The following is a 22,088-nucleotide window of genomic DNA, read 5'->3' as shown; positions in this document are numbered from 1 at the left end:
TACCTCCACGAGTTGCCGGCAGAGAGGATAGAGCGTGGAGTTAGGTGTCAAAGAAAGAAAAAGGGCTTATGGTCTAAGGTGAGGAAAGAGTTAGCTACCACCGCAGACCTGCTGCAATGGCTCTGCTTTGTCACTGTCAAACATATTGTGTATATATAGCTCTCCTATATAAAATACACATAATCCCAGCTGTCACATATGTGTGACACAGATATGGCTCACGGTCAGCCCAAATCCTTTCTTTGTGTTAATCATCTGGAAATGTGCAAGGCATAAGCTTCAACTTTTCTGACCAGTGAGAAAAGCTTGAGCATGTTGCGTCTCGTTGAAACTTAACTGTTGATATGTGCAGCTTAAATGAGCCTTGCAGCTTAAGTCATTAAACATCAGCTTTAAACTTGCAAGTAGCTGACCTGGTGAGTTTCTTCTCAAATTGCGTGTACAGTAGAGGGTGGCCATGTCAAGCAATCAAAGCCAGCTTAGGTGGAAGGAGAGAGAGAGAGAGAGACAAAGACATAGTGAGACATTTGATCAAATGGCTTCATGAGCGTAAATGGGATAGCCATTAGGAAATGGAGTCTGGCTTTGCTTATTTCCAGGCCGACCGAGGCTGATAGCGTCTCTACGCTGTCACACTCTTCTTGTCTGGTGACTCTGAATGTGTGGGAGCATGACCGTGTCATCATTTTACACTCTCTGCACACAAGCAGAGGAGTGTGCAAAAAAATACAAGTGTCAAACTTGGGAGTTAAAGTAACCATATGCTGCGCTGTGCCGCGCCGCGCCTGTGTGTGGGAGGACTCGCTTCAAGAAATAACAGCGCTAGTTGATTGGAATTGCAAACCTATCAATGATTCACAACTCGACACAGCACATGATTGATGATTATTGATTATTGCCATGATTGTCATTTTTACTTCTGATACATGAAAAAGCTAAATCCATTTTTTGGGCATCTCAGGGGGTATCCAACACAATGTATTTATTTACTTGCTTATTTATTTATCTACAAACCCCAAATCTTCACAAAAATGCTGATAAAGGGTCATTATGTGTTCCCTCTAGGGGGTGGGTAGAATCATGGAAAAAAAAAATGTATCCAAGCATATTTCAGGGGGGGCAGTGCCCCTGCGGCAGCCCTCCTCTAGCTCCGCCAGTGTGTTGATTTTTGTTTCTTTCAGTCACAAAGCTTCTTTAAGCAGTCGATGCAGTAACTAGCGACATACACGTGAAACATTCCCGATGATCTCAACCTAATCACGTGATAAAAAGGTTATTTATCGGAGTTCACCAAAGCACCTGCTGTCCTTAAGTAAAAAGCTACACTGTTTCTCCGGCAAACGAAAGTTGACACGGCAATTTTGCGCAAGTTAGTTTCCTGGCAGGGGATTTAAAAGGAGAGTGAGCATGAGAGTGTTTGTGCGCGACTGCGTCTTCTCTTGGCTCTTTTCCCAGTTCAGGAAATGATAGTGAGTACTAAGGCAATGAACACTGATCTGTGAGTTACAAAAAAAAAAAAACTATCAAGACTAATAATTTGTTATTTGATTTGCCCAGCGTGTGTTGTACAACTATCGGGTCAGTTTGACATACGACTTGTTTTCTGTCGTCTGGCCTTTATTTGTATTGGAATTGAGGGTTATATTCATCAATAAGTCCTGGACATGCTTTTTTTTTTTTTTTTTGCACAGGGGCGAGATGTCTTGACCATGCTGGTCAGTTACTGTCATGCTTAAAAATATATATATATATATATTTGTTGTTTATGTTCCTTGTGTAATTCTTCCACATTTGAATCTGTGGATTTTTCTTTTTCGGCCTTTTGTCTCCTACTGCGTGGTGAGGGCATGTGATGGTGTGTGTGTGTGTGTGTGTGTGTGCGTGCTCGCGCATATTGAGCTTGCCTCTACCTGAGCTTGCCAACATGCAGAGCTGCGATCCCACAGAGAACAGTCTCTGTCAGGCCCTGTTAATATCAGCGAAAGCATTTGAGCTGCAACAACTGACCTTGGTAATGCTTCACTTAACCACTGAGCTCATCTAGCCTATTGCCATCTTTATTCTCTTTTGATATACTGTGAAAAGTAGACACCGGGGAGCTCTAATATACGCTTAAAGACATTTTTTTGCACTGCACGCACGCTAACTGTACTTTTCCAAGGTCTTCTAATGCCGTTTACTAGTTTAAGATATGAGATGACTTTTGGTTATTTTGAAGCTAACCCTAAAGTCTTCATAGAAGAAATGGTCTTAAATGGCATCGTCACGCTCTGACTGGGCCGTGTCCTCGCAAACCCTTGACATTGCCACAAGGGAGGATTAAGTCCAAAAGCAGCCAGAGAGAAGAAAAAAAAAAAAAAAAAAAAGCCTTTGCTTGTTAAACAACAAAACAGATGACTTGATGTTTTGAGCCTTTATGTCAGAATGAGAGAGTCGAGCTGTTTTTCTCCAGTTGCTTAATTGTCTCACCCGTGATGCTTACATAAGCAGATCACAAAGGTGATGTCACTAATGTTATCATCTGCTTGTTAAAATTAATGGTGTGGATAATTGACATGACTAGTCATCCTGTTGATGTTAGGCGCTAAGGAGTCTGACACTTGATGATCATGACACAATTATTATTATTTTTTATTTGAAGGCGAGCGTGAACTTGTAAGGAAAACGGGGAGCGAGCGAAAGCATCTGGCATCTGATGTCACTTCATTGTTCCGCCGGCTCACGGTCGGAAAGTGCCATTTGCAATCTTGTTGCATAATGTCATCTCTGAGCTCATGTTTGGCAACCACCGGTGCGTGACCTTTTCCTCGATTTTGTTCAGACTTGGCGGCCGTCCCTCCGTCCGGCCACTGGCAATGGCCCGTCTACTTTTTATAATCATCTTAATGAAGAAGAGTTGGAAGGCAGAGTGAGAGTTATGCAAATTGCTCGTCAGGCGCTTATGTTGGAGCAAGAGGAAATTTGTACCGCATCTGCGACTCTTCAGGAAAATGTTGCCGAGCGAGAAGACAGAAGGAAGCGGCTCTAAAAATAAAACGCGTCAAGCGTTTTTTGCGGGGTCACCCCAGCAGCCTTTCGTTAAGGTCTTGACTTGGCTTGTCATTCTGCTTCGTCTGCGTCCTCGCCGACTCAACCGAGCATGGAACGGCGAGGAGAGGGGACGTGGGGACAAATTACTGGCTCGCCCGTGTGTGACTGTGTGTGTGACTGTGTGTGTGTCTGTGTAAAAAAAAAAAAAAAAAAAAAAATCCAGGTGTGTGTGTGTTATTGGATTGGGCTGCTGTCAGGTGGTGATTAATAAAGACAGAAACATTGGCTCCTGGTGTGTTGACATGTTCATAATGGACTTGCCAAATTCTCCAAGTTGGCGAGGATGACAAAAAATGATTCAAGCTTCAACTAGCTGCCTAAATGAAAAAGTCAATGCATTCAGTCCTGTTTGCGCTAGCCTGATCTTAACCTGAAGGTAGCCATAGAAAAAGAGGTCCAAGTGCATGACCCAGTCACCTGCGGCGCTCACGGATTAATGTTGTCGTAGTCTGATAAGGACAAATCGTCAAGGGCTAAAAGTTATTTTGCTCACACTTTGGACAGTTTGGCCAAAAGGCTGCGCGCAAAGTCAAATTGCAAATAAATAACAAGCCCCGGGTCAAGCTAAAAAGCACTTAATGCTTCGGTGTTTCCTTCCTTTTTTCTTTTTTTTTTTTAAGCATTACTGTATCCAGAGTGTTTTGTTTCTGAGCTGACGGCCGTCAAGAATTTCTGGATTGAGCCAACGGAGGGAAACATAATGGAGGATTGCTGTTACAAAGGTCAATATAACACACATATTTATATCAAAAGCAATACTTTTGCTTTGGCCTCCAGTAGTGGAAGAGAAACTGCTCTTGTCGTTTTCTTTTTACCTACTAAGTCATTTGAAATATTTCCTCGGAGTTGACAATCGTGGCGTTTTTAATCCGCTTTCCCTGAAATGATGACCTCATTGTCTTTTGTAATGTGATTGAAGCCATATTTTGAGAGCGACTCTAACCTGGACAACAATGATGTCATGAGCGAATTTAGTCCTGCTCTCGCACAAAGTCACTCGTTGACATTTAGCGCTACTTTCAGATGCCGTGTTTGTCATTTCCAAAGGCTTTTAGGAGAGCAAAAGCATTCTGGGAGCTGTCTGTCTGTCTGTCTGTCACAGCAACCCGCCTGTGTGGTGCTTCTAAAGCAAAGGTGAAAATGCATCCCTTGGTAGCACGGCTTCACAGACTTGAAATGTTGGCCACGTGACTGTGTTGTGCTAATGTGGGCTCTCTCTCCAGTCAAAAGCAGGTTACAAGCCTTTTTTTTAATGGGCTCCTGGAATCTGTTCCTCCACTTTGGAATGAATGGCAATGAAGGAAACTGACTTTTCAACCTCAGGCCCCCGGGCCAAGTTTGGCCCGCAGTGTCATTCTATTTGGCCCGTGTAGCGACTTCAAAATTGTTAGCAATTTTGATCACCAATTATTTCTATTATTTTTACTAGTCTCTGATTTCAAAAGGAGTGATTTATCTGTTTATTGTGCAGCCGATACAGACCCTTGAATATCCTTTTTGGGTTTCCACATGTGTGGTCACCTCTAAGACGGTAAAGGTGGATGGGCTCGCTCTGGCATGATGTATGGGCTCTACAAGCGCAGAGCCGTGCGGCTAAGTGATGAATGAGGAGCGTTAATGTATTTAAGTTGACTCAGGGGTGCTTATTTGTGATGCTTATAAAGTCGTCGGCGTGCTTTTGCGTGCTGAGAATTGAACGTGTGACACTGACGTGACTTTGTGCACGTTAACACGTCGGGGGTGATTGGGCAAGATCCCCAACAGCAGGCGTTCATTTGTGTGTTCATTCCAACAGATTGTCCGTGCCGTTATGCTGCGCATGATCTTAAAATGGATTTTTCTGCTGACATGCAAAATTGCTGATGTAAGCATGACGCCAGGCGGCTTACGGACACACGGCCGCAGGTTTTTTTTTTTTTTTTTCTTTTTGTTGGGGCGGCGAGCATGAAGCGAGAAGTCGTCGGCACGGCCCTCTCGTTGAGTTTTCATCTTCTCACTGTCCTTCCTCTATGTGCAATTCTTTGACCCCTTGTCCGATCCAAACTCATGACTTGTGTACTCTCGCCCGCCGGTGAGCCGGCAAATTCTCCACTCTGAATGTATTTGCCTTCCTGTTCCCATCTTTGCCGACTTTTCTTTTTCAATATTATGCAAGCAATTGCTTAAATGTTTATTTTCACCCATGCTAACCTTTGCTGGTCCACCACATTTTTTTTTTTTTTACTTTGCAACACCCGTGCTATTCTACTGACTCGTGTTATACTCTTTATTCACACACACGCATGCGCACACACACACACACACACACAATATGTATTGGATTTTCTTTCCAATAGTGTCTGCAGTACATTCAGCTTCACTTGCTGCGGCAATGTACTGGAGCACGGCACCTGCTGTGCTGAGCTGATATGAGGAGAGAGAGACACACACACACACACACACACACACACACACACACACACACACACACACATTGCCACATTCCAAATGCTTAGATACGGCTGGAAAAAAAAAAAAGTAATTTGTAAATGCAGACATGGCTCCTAACATATTGGCAATTGTGTATAATTTCCAAGTGGCTGCAGAGAATTGTGCGTATTACTAAAATAATGTGGACAGCCGTAATTGCCTCACACAGTTTGTGTTGTCTGAATGTCTGAAGGAAAGCCACCGCAGAGGTTGTATTGTCTTCAAGCGCACTTTGTGTGTGCGCCGCGCTTGCCTTTGTCAATTTAGTCTCGCAAGTGTGTTTGTGCTTTGAAGTGGAAAAAGTCAATCGGCCGCCTTTGACATGTTTTCCAATACAACAGCACTTTCCGGGAATCGGAATACATTGACGGTAGTTTCTCATTGAATGATGAGTGTGATTTTGGATGAAGCTTGAAGATCTGCATGTCGGATGTAGCCTGATCCACGCAGCCGCGGGGCGACGGCTGCCACCTCCCAAAAGCGCCTTGCCGCTGGAGCTGCCAACTCCATTTGAACACTGTCACTGGAAAATATTTCTACACGCAGTAAAGCCCGCCCGCCCGCCCACTTTGAGATATAGAAAATGCACCCAAGTGGATTTGAATTTGCCAGCAGAATTCATTGGGCTGCCTACAGCTGTCTCTTTCTTTCCGGCGGCCTTCGCTCCGCATGTCATGTTTTGAGGTGAATTAAATGAAGTGTTTGGGGGGCGTTTTGTTAGTAGTTTGTCATGTCGTTGCAGCACAAATATTCCAGCAATGCATGGGTCCAATCCCATAATGATGATGTCATCTTGTTTCTATCCGTTTGTTGATTGGACAGAGCAAAACACGCCTGTAGACATGATTAATAATCCAGCATCTCTGGTGAGTATGATGTGTATTTAATTCAAATTGATGCCATGTTATGGGAAAATATTGATTCTGATGACGATCATGGCCTGCTGTTCTATTGCTTTTTTTTATTTTATATATATTTCAGATTTATATTTGGGATATTGGTCGCCACCATGATTGAAAACAAAACCGCTGCTCCTACTTCTGAAATAGAACATTTAAAATGGCTTTTTTTTTTTTCCTCTTTAAATTTTGTGAGCACGAACCTTGTTGAGCTTCTCCTTCCAACTGCTTCTTTTATCGCAACCTGCCGAAGCACTTTTCAGTGGAAAAAGAAATGAAACACACCCAGCTACTAAATTGGTTCATGCACCATTGCCCCCCATTTTATTATTGTGATGATTAGAATAGCTTCTCTCTCTCTCTCCCTCCCTCCGGCTCGCCGACATCAAATTGAAGCTCTTTGGTTACCTGAATGCACAACGGGCCACAAAAAAGAAATGACAACGCCGAGTGGGAATATTTTGTTAAAAGGGGAGACACGGAGTGTTTGCTGCTTGGAAAGTGGCAACGTTGAAGAAAAATAGAAGCCAAAAAGGATCAAAATCTCCATTGACAGCCAACAGCAGGCGTACAAATTGGCGGTGACGGGATGGGGATCTCTATAAGGTCTATATAAAGAAGAGGCGATGAAGACAATATGTTACGCTAACAGGTGAGCCGTCTCAGCAAATAATTGAAGACAAGAAATTTCTCATTTCTTGCTGGTGTCAGTCTGGTTTAGTTTCTTGCCAACATGAGAAGAGCCTGACATGAGCAGACATTGGCGCGTGTGCTGGAATCAGTTGCTTGTCATGTGAGTCAGCCGCCCGGGGGGGGGGGGCGGGAGCCATGTTTAGGGTCAATATGACCAAGGACCTCAGATGGGTGTTTTGTCGTCTGTTGCTGAGTATAAGGGCCCATCTAGTTGAAGATGTCTAAAAGTTGTCCCATCCTTAACTCCTTTTTTGTTGATACATGGTTCGAGAGGATCAGCATCATGGTCATCTTGCTCAACTGTGTGACGCTGGGAATGTACCAACCTTGCGAGAACATTGACTGCACCTCAGACCGCTGTCAAATCCTCCAGGTAAGGCCATCTTAATACCAAATGACTCTGTTGTTGTTGTTGTTTTCCTGCAAACTAGGCCCCCTTTCAAGTACAAACGTGATTGCATTTGACTGTGAAGGTCTTCACGTTGAATTCTATGTTGCTGCTTTGGTGATCCATCTTCCTGCTTTAAGCCTGCGTGTCTTCCATTTTCCTACACAATAGCGCCTTTTTCTGGCCTTTGTTTCTCTAACAAGCCTTTTGTTTCCCCAAGAAGTCGGGGTGCCTCTTTTTGTGGCTAATAGCAACGGCAGAAGATTTTTGCTGACAATGCTTGTGCGGTTGCCCTCGTAAGCTACTTCGAGGAAACAAACTCGCGACTTTGGCCAAGTATTGATTGTCCTTAACCAACATATATGAGTTACAAAATATGCTTGCTCAGAGGGGTACCACATCATTATTTATCCATTCAGGCTCCAAATCTTTTTTTTTTTTTTTTAAATGACTACTTGAGGGAAAGGTTTTTAAATGTTCCTCTTAAGCAGTCGAAGGTCTTCTCACCCTTTCTCTGTCATGTTTACATGAGTGTATGGGTGTCACTTCATTCTAAAGCGGATTTAATGGCTGATGATTTTTCTTTTTCTGCTCCTACGTATTTGCATCCGAGTGTGAAATCCCTCCTCGGATTCATCTGGACTGTAACTCATTTGCGTACGGCGCCATGCAATATATCTTGGTGTTTCACCATCAAAATGCCAGTGACCTACTTAGCGCATCGTCTCCTTCCGTTCCCAAATAGAAGCATATGAGGTAGCTTCCACAGCAGCTCGCGTTTCACATCATGAAAGGGCCCTTGACACGTAACACCCTCGCTCTCTTTACAAATCATGTCGATGATTAAACCTGATAGGCTGACTGAAAAAGAAGCCAGCGCCGGTGACAAATAGCTACGATGAATTCATTCCCCCTCTTTCGCCGGCCAATGTTGAATTACACGTGAGGCTGGCGGCTTGCATTATTTATCAAAAACATCCTTTAAACAGCTTATGAGACTCGTCGGGAATCTAATCTGGAAGCTCTGCTGATGTTTGACTGGCGTCATTTGATTGGATCCTGTTATAGTGCCGGACACAAAAGTAGACACTCATAAAGTGTATGATACACTGGAGGAGTCCTGTAGGCTCCAATTTCATTGGATTTATATGTGTGATGTTGTTCATTTGCATACAGAGAAAAGGTACTTGACATCCTGGTGGCTTCTATGATGACAAACGTTTACAGGTGTCTGTTTGTAGAGGAGGAAGGACACCTAGTTGAGAAATTGACCGCCGGCCAGTCTAAACTCGCTCAGCCTCCAGGCTTGTTTGGTAGTTTGGTGACCATCTGGCGGTCGTGCTGCTGCCGCCGCCGCCAGAGCAGACAGCAGCAACTGGTCTAAATTGAGATGACAACTGAAATAAGTTGAATTTTATACAATTGATAAAAAAACTGTTTTGGACAGGAGACCACACGGTAAAAAAAAAGAAACCAACTCCAATTCCTCATCCATTACAGAGCCAAGTTGAAATTGAGCAAAAATGTTCTCCACATGAAGCATCTAACTAGCGGATGCGTCCACTTTTCTCTCATCTGTGCTGTGCGTCCCGCTGTGGGCTAGCGTTGATGCTTTTTGTTTGTCATTTATCTTCTGCCTGAAACCTTCCAAAGGTAATAAACGTAAACTATTTGTGGGAAATGCTTTTCCCATTGCAGCATGTGTATTGGCCCGCACCATTTGTTGAAGCCACAACCTCCAAAAATGTTTGGAGCATTGGTGCTGCTTTCAAGCCCGTCCCATATCTGGCCTCTTTTTGCGGGTTAAATGATGATGGAAGAAGCCAGCTATTGAGAAAGAAGGTTCAAACTGGCACCAGCTGAGTGCTAATGTCACCAGAGATGTGCTTACTCAAGCAAACTTTACTGCTGCCATCGGGTCACTTACAGAATCGCGCCCTTGTAATCTCAGCAATTCATTTTATTTTTTTATACCAAATATCAGGATGATACTTTTGTGCCCTGACCGGTCATGTTACAATGGCAAATTTCTCGTAGGTGACTGAGAACATTATTGTTTTTTTGGTCAAGTCAGAAAACAATCCTTGCAGGGATATACTGCCACACGTAAAAAAAACAAAAAACACTAATAAGATATTTATCAAAGACTGGGTTTGTGTTTGGATGCCACACAGCCTGGGAATTGAATAAAAAAAAAAACCTGTCATCTTCAAAAAGCCAAATAGTTGGCATATCCCGCAGCCCGCTGGCTACGACTGCTTCCACTTCTCAAATAAAGATTCCCTTGAATGACTTACAGTATTAGTAAGGCTGCAAAACAGTCATACAGCCCAAAGCCTGCGATGTTTTTTTTTTTCCATCCCCTCCAAAAATAACAATAGAGGGCTTAGATGCTGGTGCACGGTATAATAACAAGTGGAAATTGAATCGCACGCTATACTCTTTACTGCCGCCTCATTTTTTGTTCGTATTTTCAAATCACGTCATTTGTGGGTTGTTATATTCAGCAGTTAACGATCAGCGGTGTTTAAAAGAGAGTCGGGCGGAAATAAAAAAAAATAAAAATACCCTGCAAGGCGTGAAATGGCCTTGAAATTGCCTTTTCAAGGTGGAAAATTGCTCATGGATTGTTTTGAGACCTTTGAATTGAAAAAGGGTCAAAAGTGAGTCAAAACACATTTTCCCCTTGACCGAGAAAATGTCTTGCAAGGCTTTCTGGGTAAATTACTTAGTCTGCAGAACACAGTCAACCTGTGCATTTTTTGTCGAACAACTGAAAGGTCTTCACCTTTTTTGCGCCATATTCACTTCTTTTATCCAAAATTGGATTCTCTTTTTATTTCTCCCAGGCCTTCGATGCCTTCATCTATATCTTTTTTGCACTGGAGATGGTGGTGAAGATGGTGGCTCTTGGAATCTTTGGTCGTCACTGTTATTTGGGAGATACTTGGAACAGGCTGGACTTCTTCATTGTCATGGCCGGGTAAGCTAAACCGTGCACGGTTCCCAAATGTATTCAATATATTTTTTTTGGGGGGGGGAAATAACAGTGTAAAATGATGCCCTTTCCAGTGTAACACCAAAAATGCTTCAAGTGTAAATGAGTCAAAGTAGCATAAGTTAGCATATGTTCGCATGACTGATTAATCGCGGTTAAACACCAGACAAGGTAGAGTGAGGCAACTTGAAGGAACATTAGTCTTCATTTGAATTGCAACAGTTTATTTTCTGTGGATTCCAAATTGCCCCAAAGTGTTTTTGTCTGTAGTTACAGCAAATTACTCAGCAAAATGATTGAGTTGCTCAATTAGTCTGTCAGGTTCTACCTGTTTGCGCTGTTGTACAACTGCACATCCTTTGGATTAGCATCCGGCCTAATTACAGAGGGCAGTTACCTGTGGGGCCGGGCCAAATCTCAGTCGGCCGTCTGCTATTAGCTCATTTTCCTCGGGGTTAGCGCCTCACGCTCCTGCCATAATCTTTTTTTTTTTCTTCCTTCGTCTAATACACCGTACACATAAAATATGTTTTATATCCCGTGCTCCCACACTAGCCCAGTTCAATAACCTGAGAAATGAGACTTACTTAAGAGCTCCAAATCTTGGGGTTAGCATTTTATTTTCTCAGGTAGCAAGTATGTTGAATGCAAATGATGCAGGAGAAGTACTTTGTTCTAAGATGGAATCGTTGAAGCAAGCACATTGCTAATTTGACAATTAAATCCCCGCAGCTTTGACATTTTGCGTCTTAAGGGCTTCTTCTCGGCTGTCAAAGCCGCATCATCTCCTGCCTGGGTCTTCTCCGCTGTAGCTTTCTCCCGAGGCTTTTTTGTTTTTCTTCATACTGTTATGAACATACACACGCTATTAAATAAAAGGCACCGACGCCGGAGGCTTTTGGCTCGCCACTAATTACATTTTCAAACGTTGTGGCCCGATACAGCATGACACACGTACACACCTTAGACACACACGTGAGGACGGTAGAGTGTGACACTCTGGCAGAGCTGCAAAATTTAATTGAGCCAATTGGAAGCCAGTCGCAACGGGATCGTATCGTATTATATTTGCCAGTTTGTTGTTTTGTCCTTATTGGAGAACTCCACAATCTACATTCAGTTAGTTGTATTTGAGGTGGCTAGGAAAAGGTTGGCCCCAAAACACACGTCAGCTCTTGTTTAGTGGCTGACATTTCCGTCGAGCTGCAGTGTCACATGCGCTGGGACGTGAATGTCGACACACTCTCACGGGGAGTACTTGAAATGCTAATAATGAAGTTTTACTGCATGGGAGAATCAAAGAGCCAAAAAAGCATTGTAAAAAATGATTTGGCTTGAATTGGCTCAATTGCATTTCATCAAAACAAAATCGTCTAGTTTCAGTTACATTTTTAAGTCGACTATATCTCTACTTTGAAAATATTTAGGTCAATGGAAAACTTTGTGGAATGAATACATAAGATGCGCGGTTAAAGTAGTCCAACATTGTCTGCATTGCTCAAGGTAAACTAAACTTGACTCCCCAGTCCCAAATCTCAAGTATCCCGTATCTCCTCCAAAATATTCCCTGAAAGTTGGAAGAAAATGGGTTGCGCCCAGCGGAGCAGCACCAGCCCAAATGTTATGTGGTCCCTTGGCTGGCTGGAGGTTACAATTAGTAGCTTGAGCTGCTGCCTGTCGGCCGTGGGCTACAACACTTCAACCCTGCTTGCAGCCGCCTCAGCTGCTGTCAACTTGATGAGTCAATGCTGAAGTGAAAATCTCACAAGTAGGTTGCTGCGTATTGTCGATGATATTAGCTGGAGTGTCGGAGAGATGACGCTGTGGATTCAAGTAGAGTAGTCATTCACTGGTTAAAATTAAGCTTCAAAAGAAAAAAGGCATTCCTGAAATCTACAGCTGTGTTTCAAACAGTATGCTAACAGATGCCAGCCTTGAAGTGAGCCGCAGCATCCTGCAGGCAACACTTGGAATATGAAGTCATCTTTTTTTTCCCTCACCTCTCTTTCATGTAATTGCCTGTGGACTGCTGCTCATATCCAACACTGCCTGGACAGGTGAGATTAGATCAGAAGGATGACCAGTGATGCTAAAACCCGAGCGGGGGATCTTCGGTCCACCTGGAGCGGCGCTTTTGTCTGTTTGACATACTTTGACAACAAGAAGATTAAAAGTGTGCTTGATTCTTTATCTACAGCATGGTGGAATACTCTCTGGACCTGCAGAACATCAACCTGTCAGCCATTAGGACGGTGCGAGTCCTTCGTCCCTTGAAAGCCATCAACAGAGTGCCAAGTGAGGCCATTTTTTTTTTTCTGTATCTTGATGAAAATGCATTTATCAAAAAATCACAAATCGTAGATCCCGAGTCACAGCCTCATCAAATCAAATGCTTTGACGGACTAAGTCCTTTAATTTAATGGAAAACGTTGAGACGGGCAGATTTTATGATGCGCCTTGTTGCAATTATCTATTGAATTATCTACCATTAAAATGATACTTTTCATCAAAAACGAGGCTTTAAAAATCAAGCCGTTCTCTCTGCTCTCAAACCACAGCGGGCTCAAATGCAATACAAGCTAGCAGCTAGCTTGCGAGCTAACCGATGTAGCAAGACGTCGAATATTGCTGTTTGTTCCGAGTGACCCCGCGCGTAATTACTTTGCCGTGACCCGATTCCGTCCTCTATCCGTGACCCCATTAGAGGTGAGGAAGCGGGATGGCTTCACACTATTTGTTCCTGGTTTTCCTGGCTCGCTGTGCTTGTGTGCAACCTCACGCGCCTCGATTTGTAACCCCCCCCCTGACAAATTGTCCGATAATAGTCCCTCGCAGTGAACTCGCAAGTTCAGTGGATGGGAAGTAGGTAGAGTACCTCTGGCCCGCCTGAAAGAAAGAAAGTGCATTGTTACTTTGCACTCGTGTTCATGTGTTTCTTCAAAAATGTTTAGCCTTACATTCCCCCCCCCCCCCCCCCTTTCTTTCTTGTTTCAATTGGCGGCGTTCCTTCGGGCCATGCGTCATTCTCGTTCGCCGTCTCTCAATCTCACCCTCTCCTCACCCAATTAGGACTAATGGAACTTTGGTCTAATGACAAGGCCCCGTGGGAACAAACACATTTCGACTTGCCGCTAGCTGCCGACACACACGCTTGCACAAGCAACACTTTGCATTTGATGAGGAAAAATGAGTGAAGGCGGTGTGTGACAATTTGAAAGAATATTGTCACGCTGTATGTTATTTACAACATGTCTGATCAAATGGTCCAGGTCGCCTTCAAAATCTCTACTTTGTGACTGAAGTGCAGACGTCGTCTGTAAATGGTGTCAACTTGTGAGTCATTCCGGCGGCATTGTCTCATTTCTCAGCTTCTCACCTGTCACTCAGGGCTTCTTCCGAATCAATGCGCGCTTGCGTCGCTGACACATTAGCCTACCGTCGAGCTGTTACTCACTAATCACAGCACGGCCCTGAAAAACACAAACACACATTCATCAAAGACGACAGAAGTGATTGCAAACACGCTGCCGCGTCTTTGACTTTCAATCACTGCTCGCGTATTTCAAGGTGACATTTATGTTGACCTCAAACGACCCTTTGGGTTGTAAAATGTGGGTCACGCTTCCTTCCGTGTCACCAGGTATGCGTATCCTGGTGAACCTGCTGCTGGACACTCTCCCCATGCTGGGCAACGTTCTCCTCCTCTGCTTCTTTGTGTTCTTCATCTTCGGAATCATCGGCGTGCAGCTGTGGGCGGGGCTTCTTCGCAACCGCTGTTACCTGGAGGAGAACTTCACCCTGTAAGCTAATCTATGTTTTGTAAAGCGTGGCTGCTTTCTCCTTCCAGGAATAGGATTAGTTTGCCGCGGCATGCCTCCATATTCCCGCCATGCCTGTCTGTCTGTGTCACAGTGACATTCACCTTGTGCGTCTGAAGGTTTGATTACATGAAATTCATTCTGGCTTCTTTTTCCATGCTGTGCTGTGTTGTTCTGTGCCGGCACCACCACAACAACAACAACGACGACAACACAAGCACATTGTCGTTGTCGCTTTGTTTCTTCTCCGTTAATGCTGATACAGCGAGCGCTAATGACACTTGTAATAATCAGATGGGGAAGCGGATTCGTAAGTCTGCTTGGTCCTCTTAAAGCTAAGTGCTGAAATTTACTGAAGTGAAAGCTCTTCAGTAACTTAATGAGCTAAGTTGATCCAGTGCATTTTTGGTTGCGCTTCATTTGACTCAAGAGGCTTTGGAGGCTTATTCCTTTGCTTATTTTGGTTGTCTTAGTTGTCCGGTTGTTAGTTTTTATTTTTCTTTCTCGTACGCATTTGCTGACCGGTGCGGGCTTTTCCATTTTATGAGACGCGTTATTAGCGTAGGAGAAGTGTAATTTTGCATGGAATTGAAACCTGCAGGGGAGAGAGAGAGTGTGTGCTTGAGTGCTTAATTAGAAAGGTGCTAGTGAGTTAGCACTTGAACACTATTATGCTAAGTAAAGAGCTAATGTTGCATCCCTGAGAGGCAACAATGGAGTGCCGCAGTCAAGTGCAGCAATCGCTTTGCCGTCTGACACCTTCTGTCCCTTCCGGTCTGCAAATGCTATTCTTTTTTCTTCTTATTATTATTCTCACTATTATGCCAAAAATAATGATCACTTCTAATGATTGAATTCCATTTCCGAGCCAAAGTCTCTCGCGGGTGTGTATGTCCCGGCATCAACTTTGGACGAGTGTTCCTTGTCGTTTTCGGAAATTTGACAGCTGCTACTCCTTGATCCCTCTCTGCAGCTCGCTCTCCATCAGCAGGTGTGTTCTCAGTGTGATGCCAGACTTTTGTCAGGGCCACGCTGCGCAATGCAGACTCACCAGCGGGGGCGGACGAGGGGGGGGGCGGGGGGGGGCAACAGACTTCATTCATGCTCTCGTACTTTGACGGTGGCTTCTCTCTGTTTTCCTTTTGTTCTCCAGTGCCAGTGTCATTAGCGCATGTTGTGTGGGTGCGGCTTTGACGAGATTGTTTGGTAAGGACTGTGAGGCCGCGGGCTGTTGTTAACAACCGCTCGGGCTCCAGTTGTGATGCAACGGGCACGCTTGAAATTGGCGCATCCCCCAGCTGCCGGTGCAGTAAACGCATTGGCGCTCATGTAGGCGTGCACACCCATGGGCACCTATTCATAGCGCGTAGAATTGCCGCTGTGCACGCTCGCTCTCAGCGAGCCTCTCTTCAAGCACACCAAAAAAAAAAAAGAGAGAGAGAGAGAGAGGAAGAAACGAACCAAACCTCAGTCTCCCTATTTTTTTTGACCGTAGTGCATCTCATGTGCTCTGAAAGGACATCAGGAAAAGGTGGAGGGAGCTCGAGGTGTCGGTGATGGCTCCTGGAAATGACCTCTTTCCTTGAAGTCAGGGTGATAAAGGGCATATACTATTTTAGTATGTGCCCATTTAAAGTGGCACTAGATGGGAAATAGCGGAGATAATAGTGCACCACAATCATTTTGGAGTTGGGATGCAAGGAGCAGCTCAAGACGCTCGCTGCCTGGCTGCTTAAAGAAGCTTGTCAATGGGCGAGGGGATGGATAATCTGTTTTTCCGCCCATTTCATGCTCGGGCACACACACACTTACAAAGTATCATATTCACTTTCCACATGACTTTGTTTACGTGACGACACCGTCGCTTGTCTTGTCTGCTGCTTAAACAAAGCCATTGACAATTTTGCGCTCGTCATTTGATTTATTAGCTTAGCTTCTTTTTTTTTTTTTCTGGCTAGTATTCCTGGTAGCAGAATATCTCTTAATAAAGCTGATTTAAAGCACGTGTAAGAAAATATGATGAGTTCCCATTTGACATTCCAAAGCTTCTTTAATCTGTTGTCGCTTATTAGAATCGCACATTTGATCCGAAAGGGTGATGCGGGATTATCTCGCTGTTACAACGGCGGTCAAATGAGGTCCTCTGGTGCAGTGGAAGGAAGCACACCAGCATTTTAATGCTTTGGTTTTTTCGGACATCATTGTATTCAATCAACAATCATCTTTTTTGCACAAGCATGTGACATTCAAACATGGGGCCAGACATGAGGTCACGCCATCATGAATCTACATCATTGTTAACAGATCCATTATTTTTTTTTTAAGTAGATTTTCCGACATAGTTTCAGCAAAGCTTCAGAAGCCAAGCCGATCGTTGGGATTTTTTTCTTCTCTTTATTATGCTGCAGCATGATTCAGTGGCACTGCAAGGCCAATGAAGACACTTAATGACATCCGGGTCATCCGGTACTCGAGGTATTCTGCCGAGCTGAACTCGGGCTGCTTTCTCTTCAGGCTCTTCACTCACCCCTTTTGTCATGTAGTGACCCGACACGTGATGCCTCACCTGTATTCCGCACTTGTCAGTGTGCTTTTGCTTTGCTTCATCAGCTTTGGATCTACTTTGCAAGTTCGCCGCTGGGTCAGGCTCTCTCACACATTTGACAGAAAATGGTGCTTTATTTCCAGGGGATCTCAAAATAAAATGATGATCTCCAATTCATTTGAATTGCTTTGCCACGTCAGCTCTTCAGGAATGACCCCGCCGCCTCCGTACTACCGAGCCGAGGAGGACGACGAGCGGCCCTTCATCTGCTCGCTGGCATCTGACAACGGCATCATGTCATGCTCGGACGTTCCCGCCAGGCGACAAGGCGGCCAGACGTGCTGCCTGGACAAGGAGGACGCGCTCCACAGACAAGCTTTGGGTCTCAATCCCGAGCCCATGGGGAACGGCAGCGGCGCCGGTGATGCCGTGGGCCTGTGCATTAACTGGCACCAGTATTACACCCGCTGCCACACGGGAAGCAGCAACCCCCACAAAGGCGCCATCAACTTTGACAACATCGTCTATGCCTGGATTGTCATTTTCCAGGTATTTGGTTGTTGGTTTTTTGTAACTGACTCTATTTACGTTGCTTCTTGGTTGACGACTTTCTGACGTTTCCTCGTAGGTGATCACTCTGGAAGGCTGGGTGGAGATCATGTATTACGTCATGGATGCCCACTCCTTCTACAACTTCATCTACTTCATCTTACTCATCATAGTAAGCATTGTCTCAAATACAGTCCTTTATTTCTTATCAAAATGTTTTCTGTTGAGTGCTGCCATCCATAGGATTGTTTTGTTTTTCTGACATTGTTTTAATGAAGCTAGAAAACAGTGTGCAACAGAGTGCGCAACAGACTTTAATCGTTTTGTTTTTAGCTGACACGAACCCAAGACTTTCTTTTTTTTTTAGGAATCAGGTGAAATCCTCGTGTAGTATATTATTCAATAACGCCGTCTTTAATGGTTCACTGGTGAACACCAATGGGCCAATTAAATGCCAAGTTTAATCGAAGAAAGATGTACGCAATGTGTTCATCATTTCAAACAGTTCCTGGGTGAAGATGTATTTGAAGCAAATAAGCCCCAAACCAAATCTTCAACATATTTGTTTTGAATGTGTGAATGGCTGCAAGGTGGCCATGATTAGGAAGTGAGTGGACAACTTTGCCCATAAACGCATGTGACAGCAGCTGCACCAAAGCGTACGGACAATCAGCTGCGAACAAAAGCTGCCATCTTAATTTGTCCTCGTGCCTGTGTGTGTGTGGGTCATTGCATGCATAATGCAGCGATCCTCTGAATGCTGATAGTGGACTGCCCTCTCAAATTATGCAGAAAGCCGTCTGTGATCTGATCAAATGCACGTCACACACACACACACACACACACACGTGGCTGGAAGGGAATCAAAGCACCACACACCTGCAGAACTGTTTGACCCACGGGCCACAGATGTGTCTCGCCTTACACAGACACACACACAAAGCTCCCTTCCTTTTTTTTTTACCTTCTCCCGCATCTGGTTTGGAGAGACTAAATGAAGGAATACCTTATTTTTTGGTAGCAACTATGTTCAGGGAGATAAAGGTGAAATGAGAAGACAGAGCAACTCCGAGTTGCGCTTTGGGCATGTGTCGGCTTGGTCTGTCTGCTCCAATCAGCCTCGCTTTGGTGGAAAGTCTGCCCCGGAAGACCTTCAGCTTGTGTGCTAACATTACTACAGGCAAATTGATGTACTTCATACGTATCAGTTTGGGTGTGAAAACAAGTCAGTCTTTATTTCCGCATCAAACGCTTTGTTTGGCCTGAAAAACCGTCCAATTCGCCAAATGTTGCGTTGGCTTTGTCCCATTTCTTTTTTGCCCACGCAGATCGGTTCTTTCTTCATGATCAACCTTTGCCTGGTGGTCATCGCCACTCAATTTTCCGAGACCAAGCAGCGGGAGCACCAGCTGATGCAGGAGCAGAGGGCGCAGTGCCTATCCTCGTCCACGCTGGCCAGCATGGCCGAGCCGGGCGATTGCTACGAGGAAATCTTCCAGCTGGTCTGCCACGTCCTCCGCAAGGCCAGGAGGAGATCGGCGGCTCTCTACTACACGCTGAGGGGCAAGCCCCCGCCGGCTGGCGGAGGCAGGGGCAACCGGCGGACAGGTGGACTCCATCAGAACGGAGAGAGGCATCACTCCAGGCATCCCAAATGTAACATCTCCACCTAGTCTCCTGCAAATCATTCCAGCCGTGTACCTTCTAGCCAACATCTGATGTCTCCACAGTAACCCAGTGTCCGCATCAAAGCAAGCAAGACCACGAGTTCCACCCGCTGGACAACTCCGTCAGCCTGGCCGTGCCTCCGAATCCGCACGACTGCCCTTTGTGCGCTTTAGCGCCGGAAGAAGGCCCGAGGACGGCGGGAGACGGCGCCGGCGGAGAGGACGACGAGGGCGACGCCGTGGAGGAGACGGACAAGGAGGAGAACCGCTTGGAGGGTGCCGGGAAAAAGAAAAGGAGCTGTTTGGGACGCTGTAAGGACGTGTGGGATGGGATGAGGAGAAAACTGTGGGGCATCGTGGAGAGCAAGTATTTCAGCAGGGGCATTATGATTGCTATTCTCATCAACACCATCAGTATGGGCATCGAACATCACAATCAGGTAAGACCTGTGAAATGATTCCATTTCATGAGGCCCATTTCAGTATGTGCGTTTGGCAATGAATGTGTTTGCAAATAACAAACAAGTCGACATTTGAACTTTTTAACTCGGTATCACCGCTAACGAAGATCAAGCAATATAAAATCCACTCGAAGCCACTCGTGCGTGCCGATGCTTTCCTGACAGAGGTGCGAACATTTAGCCCGCTGGCATTTAACATTGGCCGTGCTTCTGAGAGCCACTCCGGTCAGCTCACGTGACGGAGAAAGCTGCCAAGCAAACGCGCGTAAACACAACGTCCACTTGAAATAGTAGGTGTCCAACCCAAGGCCCGGGGGCCAGATACGGACTGACACATCATTTGACAGATTTTCTATTGATATTGCGTGTACTTTTTATTACCATTAGTCTTTTTAAAATATTTATACAGTTTTTACTAGTCTCTGATTTCCAAACTAGTTATTCATCCGATTTTAATGGCCCTCCGTGGGAAACTGCGACAAAAATGAGTTTGACACCCCTGCTTTAAATGTTGCTGGGGGGTTTTTTGTATTTCTCGCCTCCTCCTTCCCTCCCTGCCTCCCTTTCCTAATTATTTTCTCCAAGAATCCCTTCTCGTGCCCATTTTGCTTCCTGCCTTCCCAGCACTTTCCCTCCCTCCCTTCCTTCATTCCTTCCTTCCTTCCTCCCTCCCATCCGTCCGTCCTTCCCGCTTTACCCCAAAGTGCCTTGGCTTCTCTCTGACTCTCGACGTCTCCTCCACAACGGTGCCTCTCTTTCCCGTCCACCCCCGCACTCTTTGACAGTGTACGGAATAGGTTCTTTCTCCCGTCTCTGAAGACTCTAAAAATAAACGAAGGCGGTGGGAAGAAGGAGACAGATGCCGGTTACACAGCATTTTTTTGTCTCGGCGAGTTTGTGCGTGTGCATTTCAAAGCGGGCATACATATGTGCAAGCGCATGCATTTGCATGTTGGCTCTCACAAATGCTTTTGTTGTCCTCCTTTGAGCCTTCCTGCTTGTGATGGCACTGTGCGTCTGTTCTGCGGCGGCAAGGTCTAACCTCATCCAAAACAGATATGCTCATATTGTGCCCAAAAAAAAAAAAAGCAGCATTCATATTTGCAGGGCCCACTAAGAATTCTTAGCTCATTATTAAAATGATGAAATGATTTAAAAAAAAATCAACAAAAATAGATATTCAATATCTTGTTGACTTGAAAACGGAGTAAAGTAGTGAGAAGAAAATCATCCAGTTCAACAGTGCAGATAATGTCAAACGTGGGCTTTTCATTGTGGATGTAAAAAGTCAGCATGCCATGAGCCAAAAGACTGCAGTCCCAAACCACTTTTGGCAATGTGTCCTTTTTGTTTGTGGAGCTCGGAGCATTCCGGATGTGTTATCAAACAGTTTTCAGATAAATGGATCAGCTTCGATGGCGCTCTCGAGTCCCGGTAGACTTTTTCTTTTTTATTGCCGCAACTGAGCTCATTGCATTTCGCCTAATTTGTTTCCAGCCGTTTTTCTTTGCTTTCCTCTCGCCTTGACCAACCCTTCTCCTCCTCTTTGCTGATGGACAGGACGATATTGATTTCCAAGAGATGGCTTTCCTTGATAATGAGACTTTGGGGGGAAAAAAAGGAAGGAAAAGCAGAGTTAGGGAAGCTGGAGGGGGATGAAGATAGATTGGCTGAAAAAAAGCGGATTAAAGGGGTGGATGGAGGTGTGTGAGTGAGCTTTGCCTCTGACATGGTCCGCCAACTTTATCGCAGCTTGTCGGCTCTTTAGTGTGCTGACTCAAAAACTGGAAGTCCGCGGTGGCGTCAGAAGAAGTTTGCGATCCATGTCACCCCACAGCTGCTCTCTTCAGCGGTTTGTTGTTGTTGTTTGTTTTTTTTCTAACCCAGCCGGAGGAGCTGACCAATGTGCTGGAGATCTGCAACATTGTTTTCACCAGCATGTTCACCCTGGAGATGATCCTCAAGCTGACAGCTTTTGGCTTTTTTGAGTACTTGAGGAACCCGTATAACATCTTTGATGGCATCATCGTCATCATCAGGTCTCTGCCTCCTATTTTGTTTTCTTGCTTTTTTTTTTTTTTTTATCGTTCCGCCTTCTTATGTCCGATCCGATGGACTTTGCAGCGTGTGCGAGATTATCGGTCAGGCGGACGGCGGCTTGTCGGTGCTGAGGACCTTCAGGCTGCTGCGCGTCATCAAGCTGGTCAGGTTCATGCCCGCCCTGAGGCGTCAGTTGGTGGTTCTGATGAAGACCATGGACAACGTGGCAACCTTCTGTATGCTGCTCATGCTCTTCATCTTCATCTTCAGGTATCAAGAGCGCCGGGGCTTTGTTGTTTATGATTCTTCATATAGTGAGATGGGCTTTGCTGGAGAGCAGCGATAGATTGCATTTGTGACATAAAACATCTTCTGAGTGAACAGAAGATTAAACTCCTATGTAGTCATTGAGCAGTCCAAGCAGACACTCAGCCCAAAGGCTTCAAAACAGTAGGATTAGGTCAATTATGA

The 22,088-nt window shown here is 45.0% G+C and overlaps 1 protein-coding gene across 9 annotated transcripts in view; it reads left to right on the top strand.

Moving 5' to 3' along the window:
- The window catches only part of LOC147043784 (voltage-dependent T-type calcium channel subunit alpha-1I-like), a 57,002-nt gene that overhangs the window by 14,914 nt on the left and 20,000 nt on the right, over positions 1-22,088 (top strand). For all 9 annotated transcript variants that reach the window (XM_085933450.1, XM_085933449.1, XM_085933448.1 and 6 more), the window contains exons 3-12: positions 7,415-7,524; positions 10,389-10,522; positions 12,735-12,832; positions 14,178-14,337; positions 17,101-17,449; positions 17,529-17,621; positions 18,778-19,105; positions 19,180-19,556; positions 21,465-21,616; positions 21,702-21,887. In XM_085933450.1, coding sequence (XP_085789576.1) covers positions 7,415-7,524; positions 10,389-10,522; positions 12,735-12,832; positions 14,178-14,337; positions 17,101-17,449; positions 17,529-17,621; positions 18,778-19,105; positions 19,180-19,556; positions 21,465-21,616; positions 21,702-21,887 — 1,987 coding nt within the window. The remainder of the gene's footprint in view (positions 1-7,414; positions 7,525-10,388; positions 10,523-12,734; positions 12,833-14,177; positions 14,338-17,100; positions 17,450-17,528; positions 17,622-18,777; positions 19,106-19,179; positions 19,557-21,464; positions 21,617-21,701; positions 21,888-22,088) is intronic.

This window comes from Syngnathus leptorhynchus, chromosome 16 (assembly GCF_054491065.1).
Source record: "Syngnathus leptorhynchus isolate UIUO chromosome 16, UIUO_Slep, whole genome shotgun sequence".
NCBI lineage: Eukaryota > Metazoa > Chordata > Actinopteri > Syngnathiformes > Syngnathidae > Syngnathus > Syngnathus leptorhynchus.
The sequence above is the reverse complement of the archived record's forward strand: the minus strand, read 5'-3'. Positions and strand labels throughout refer to the sequence as shown.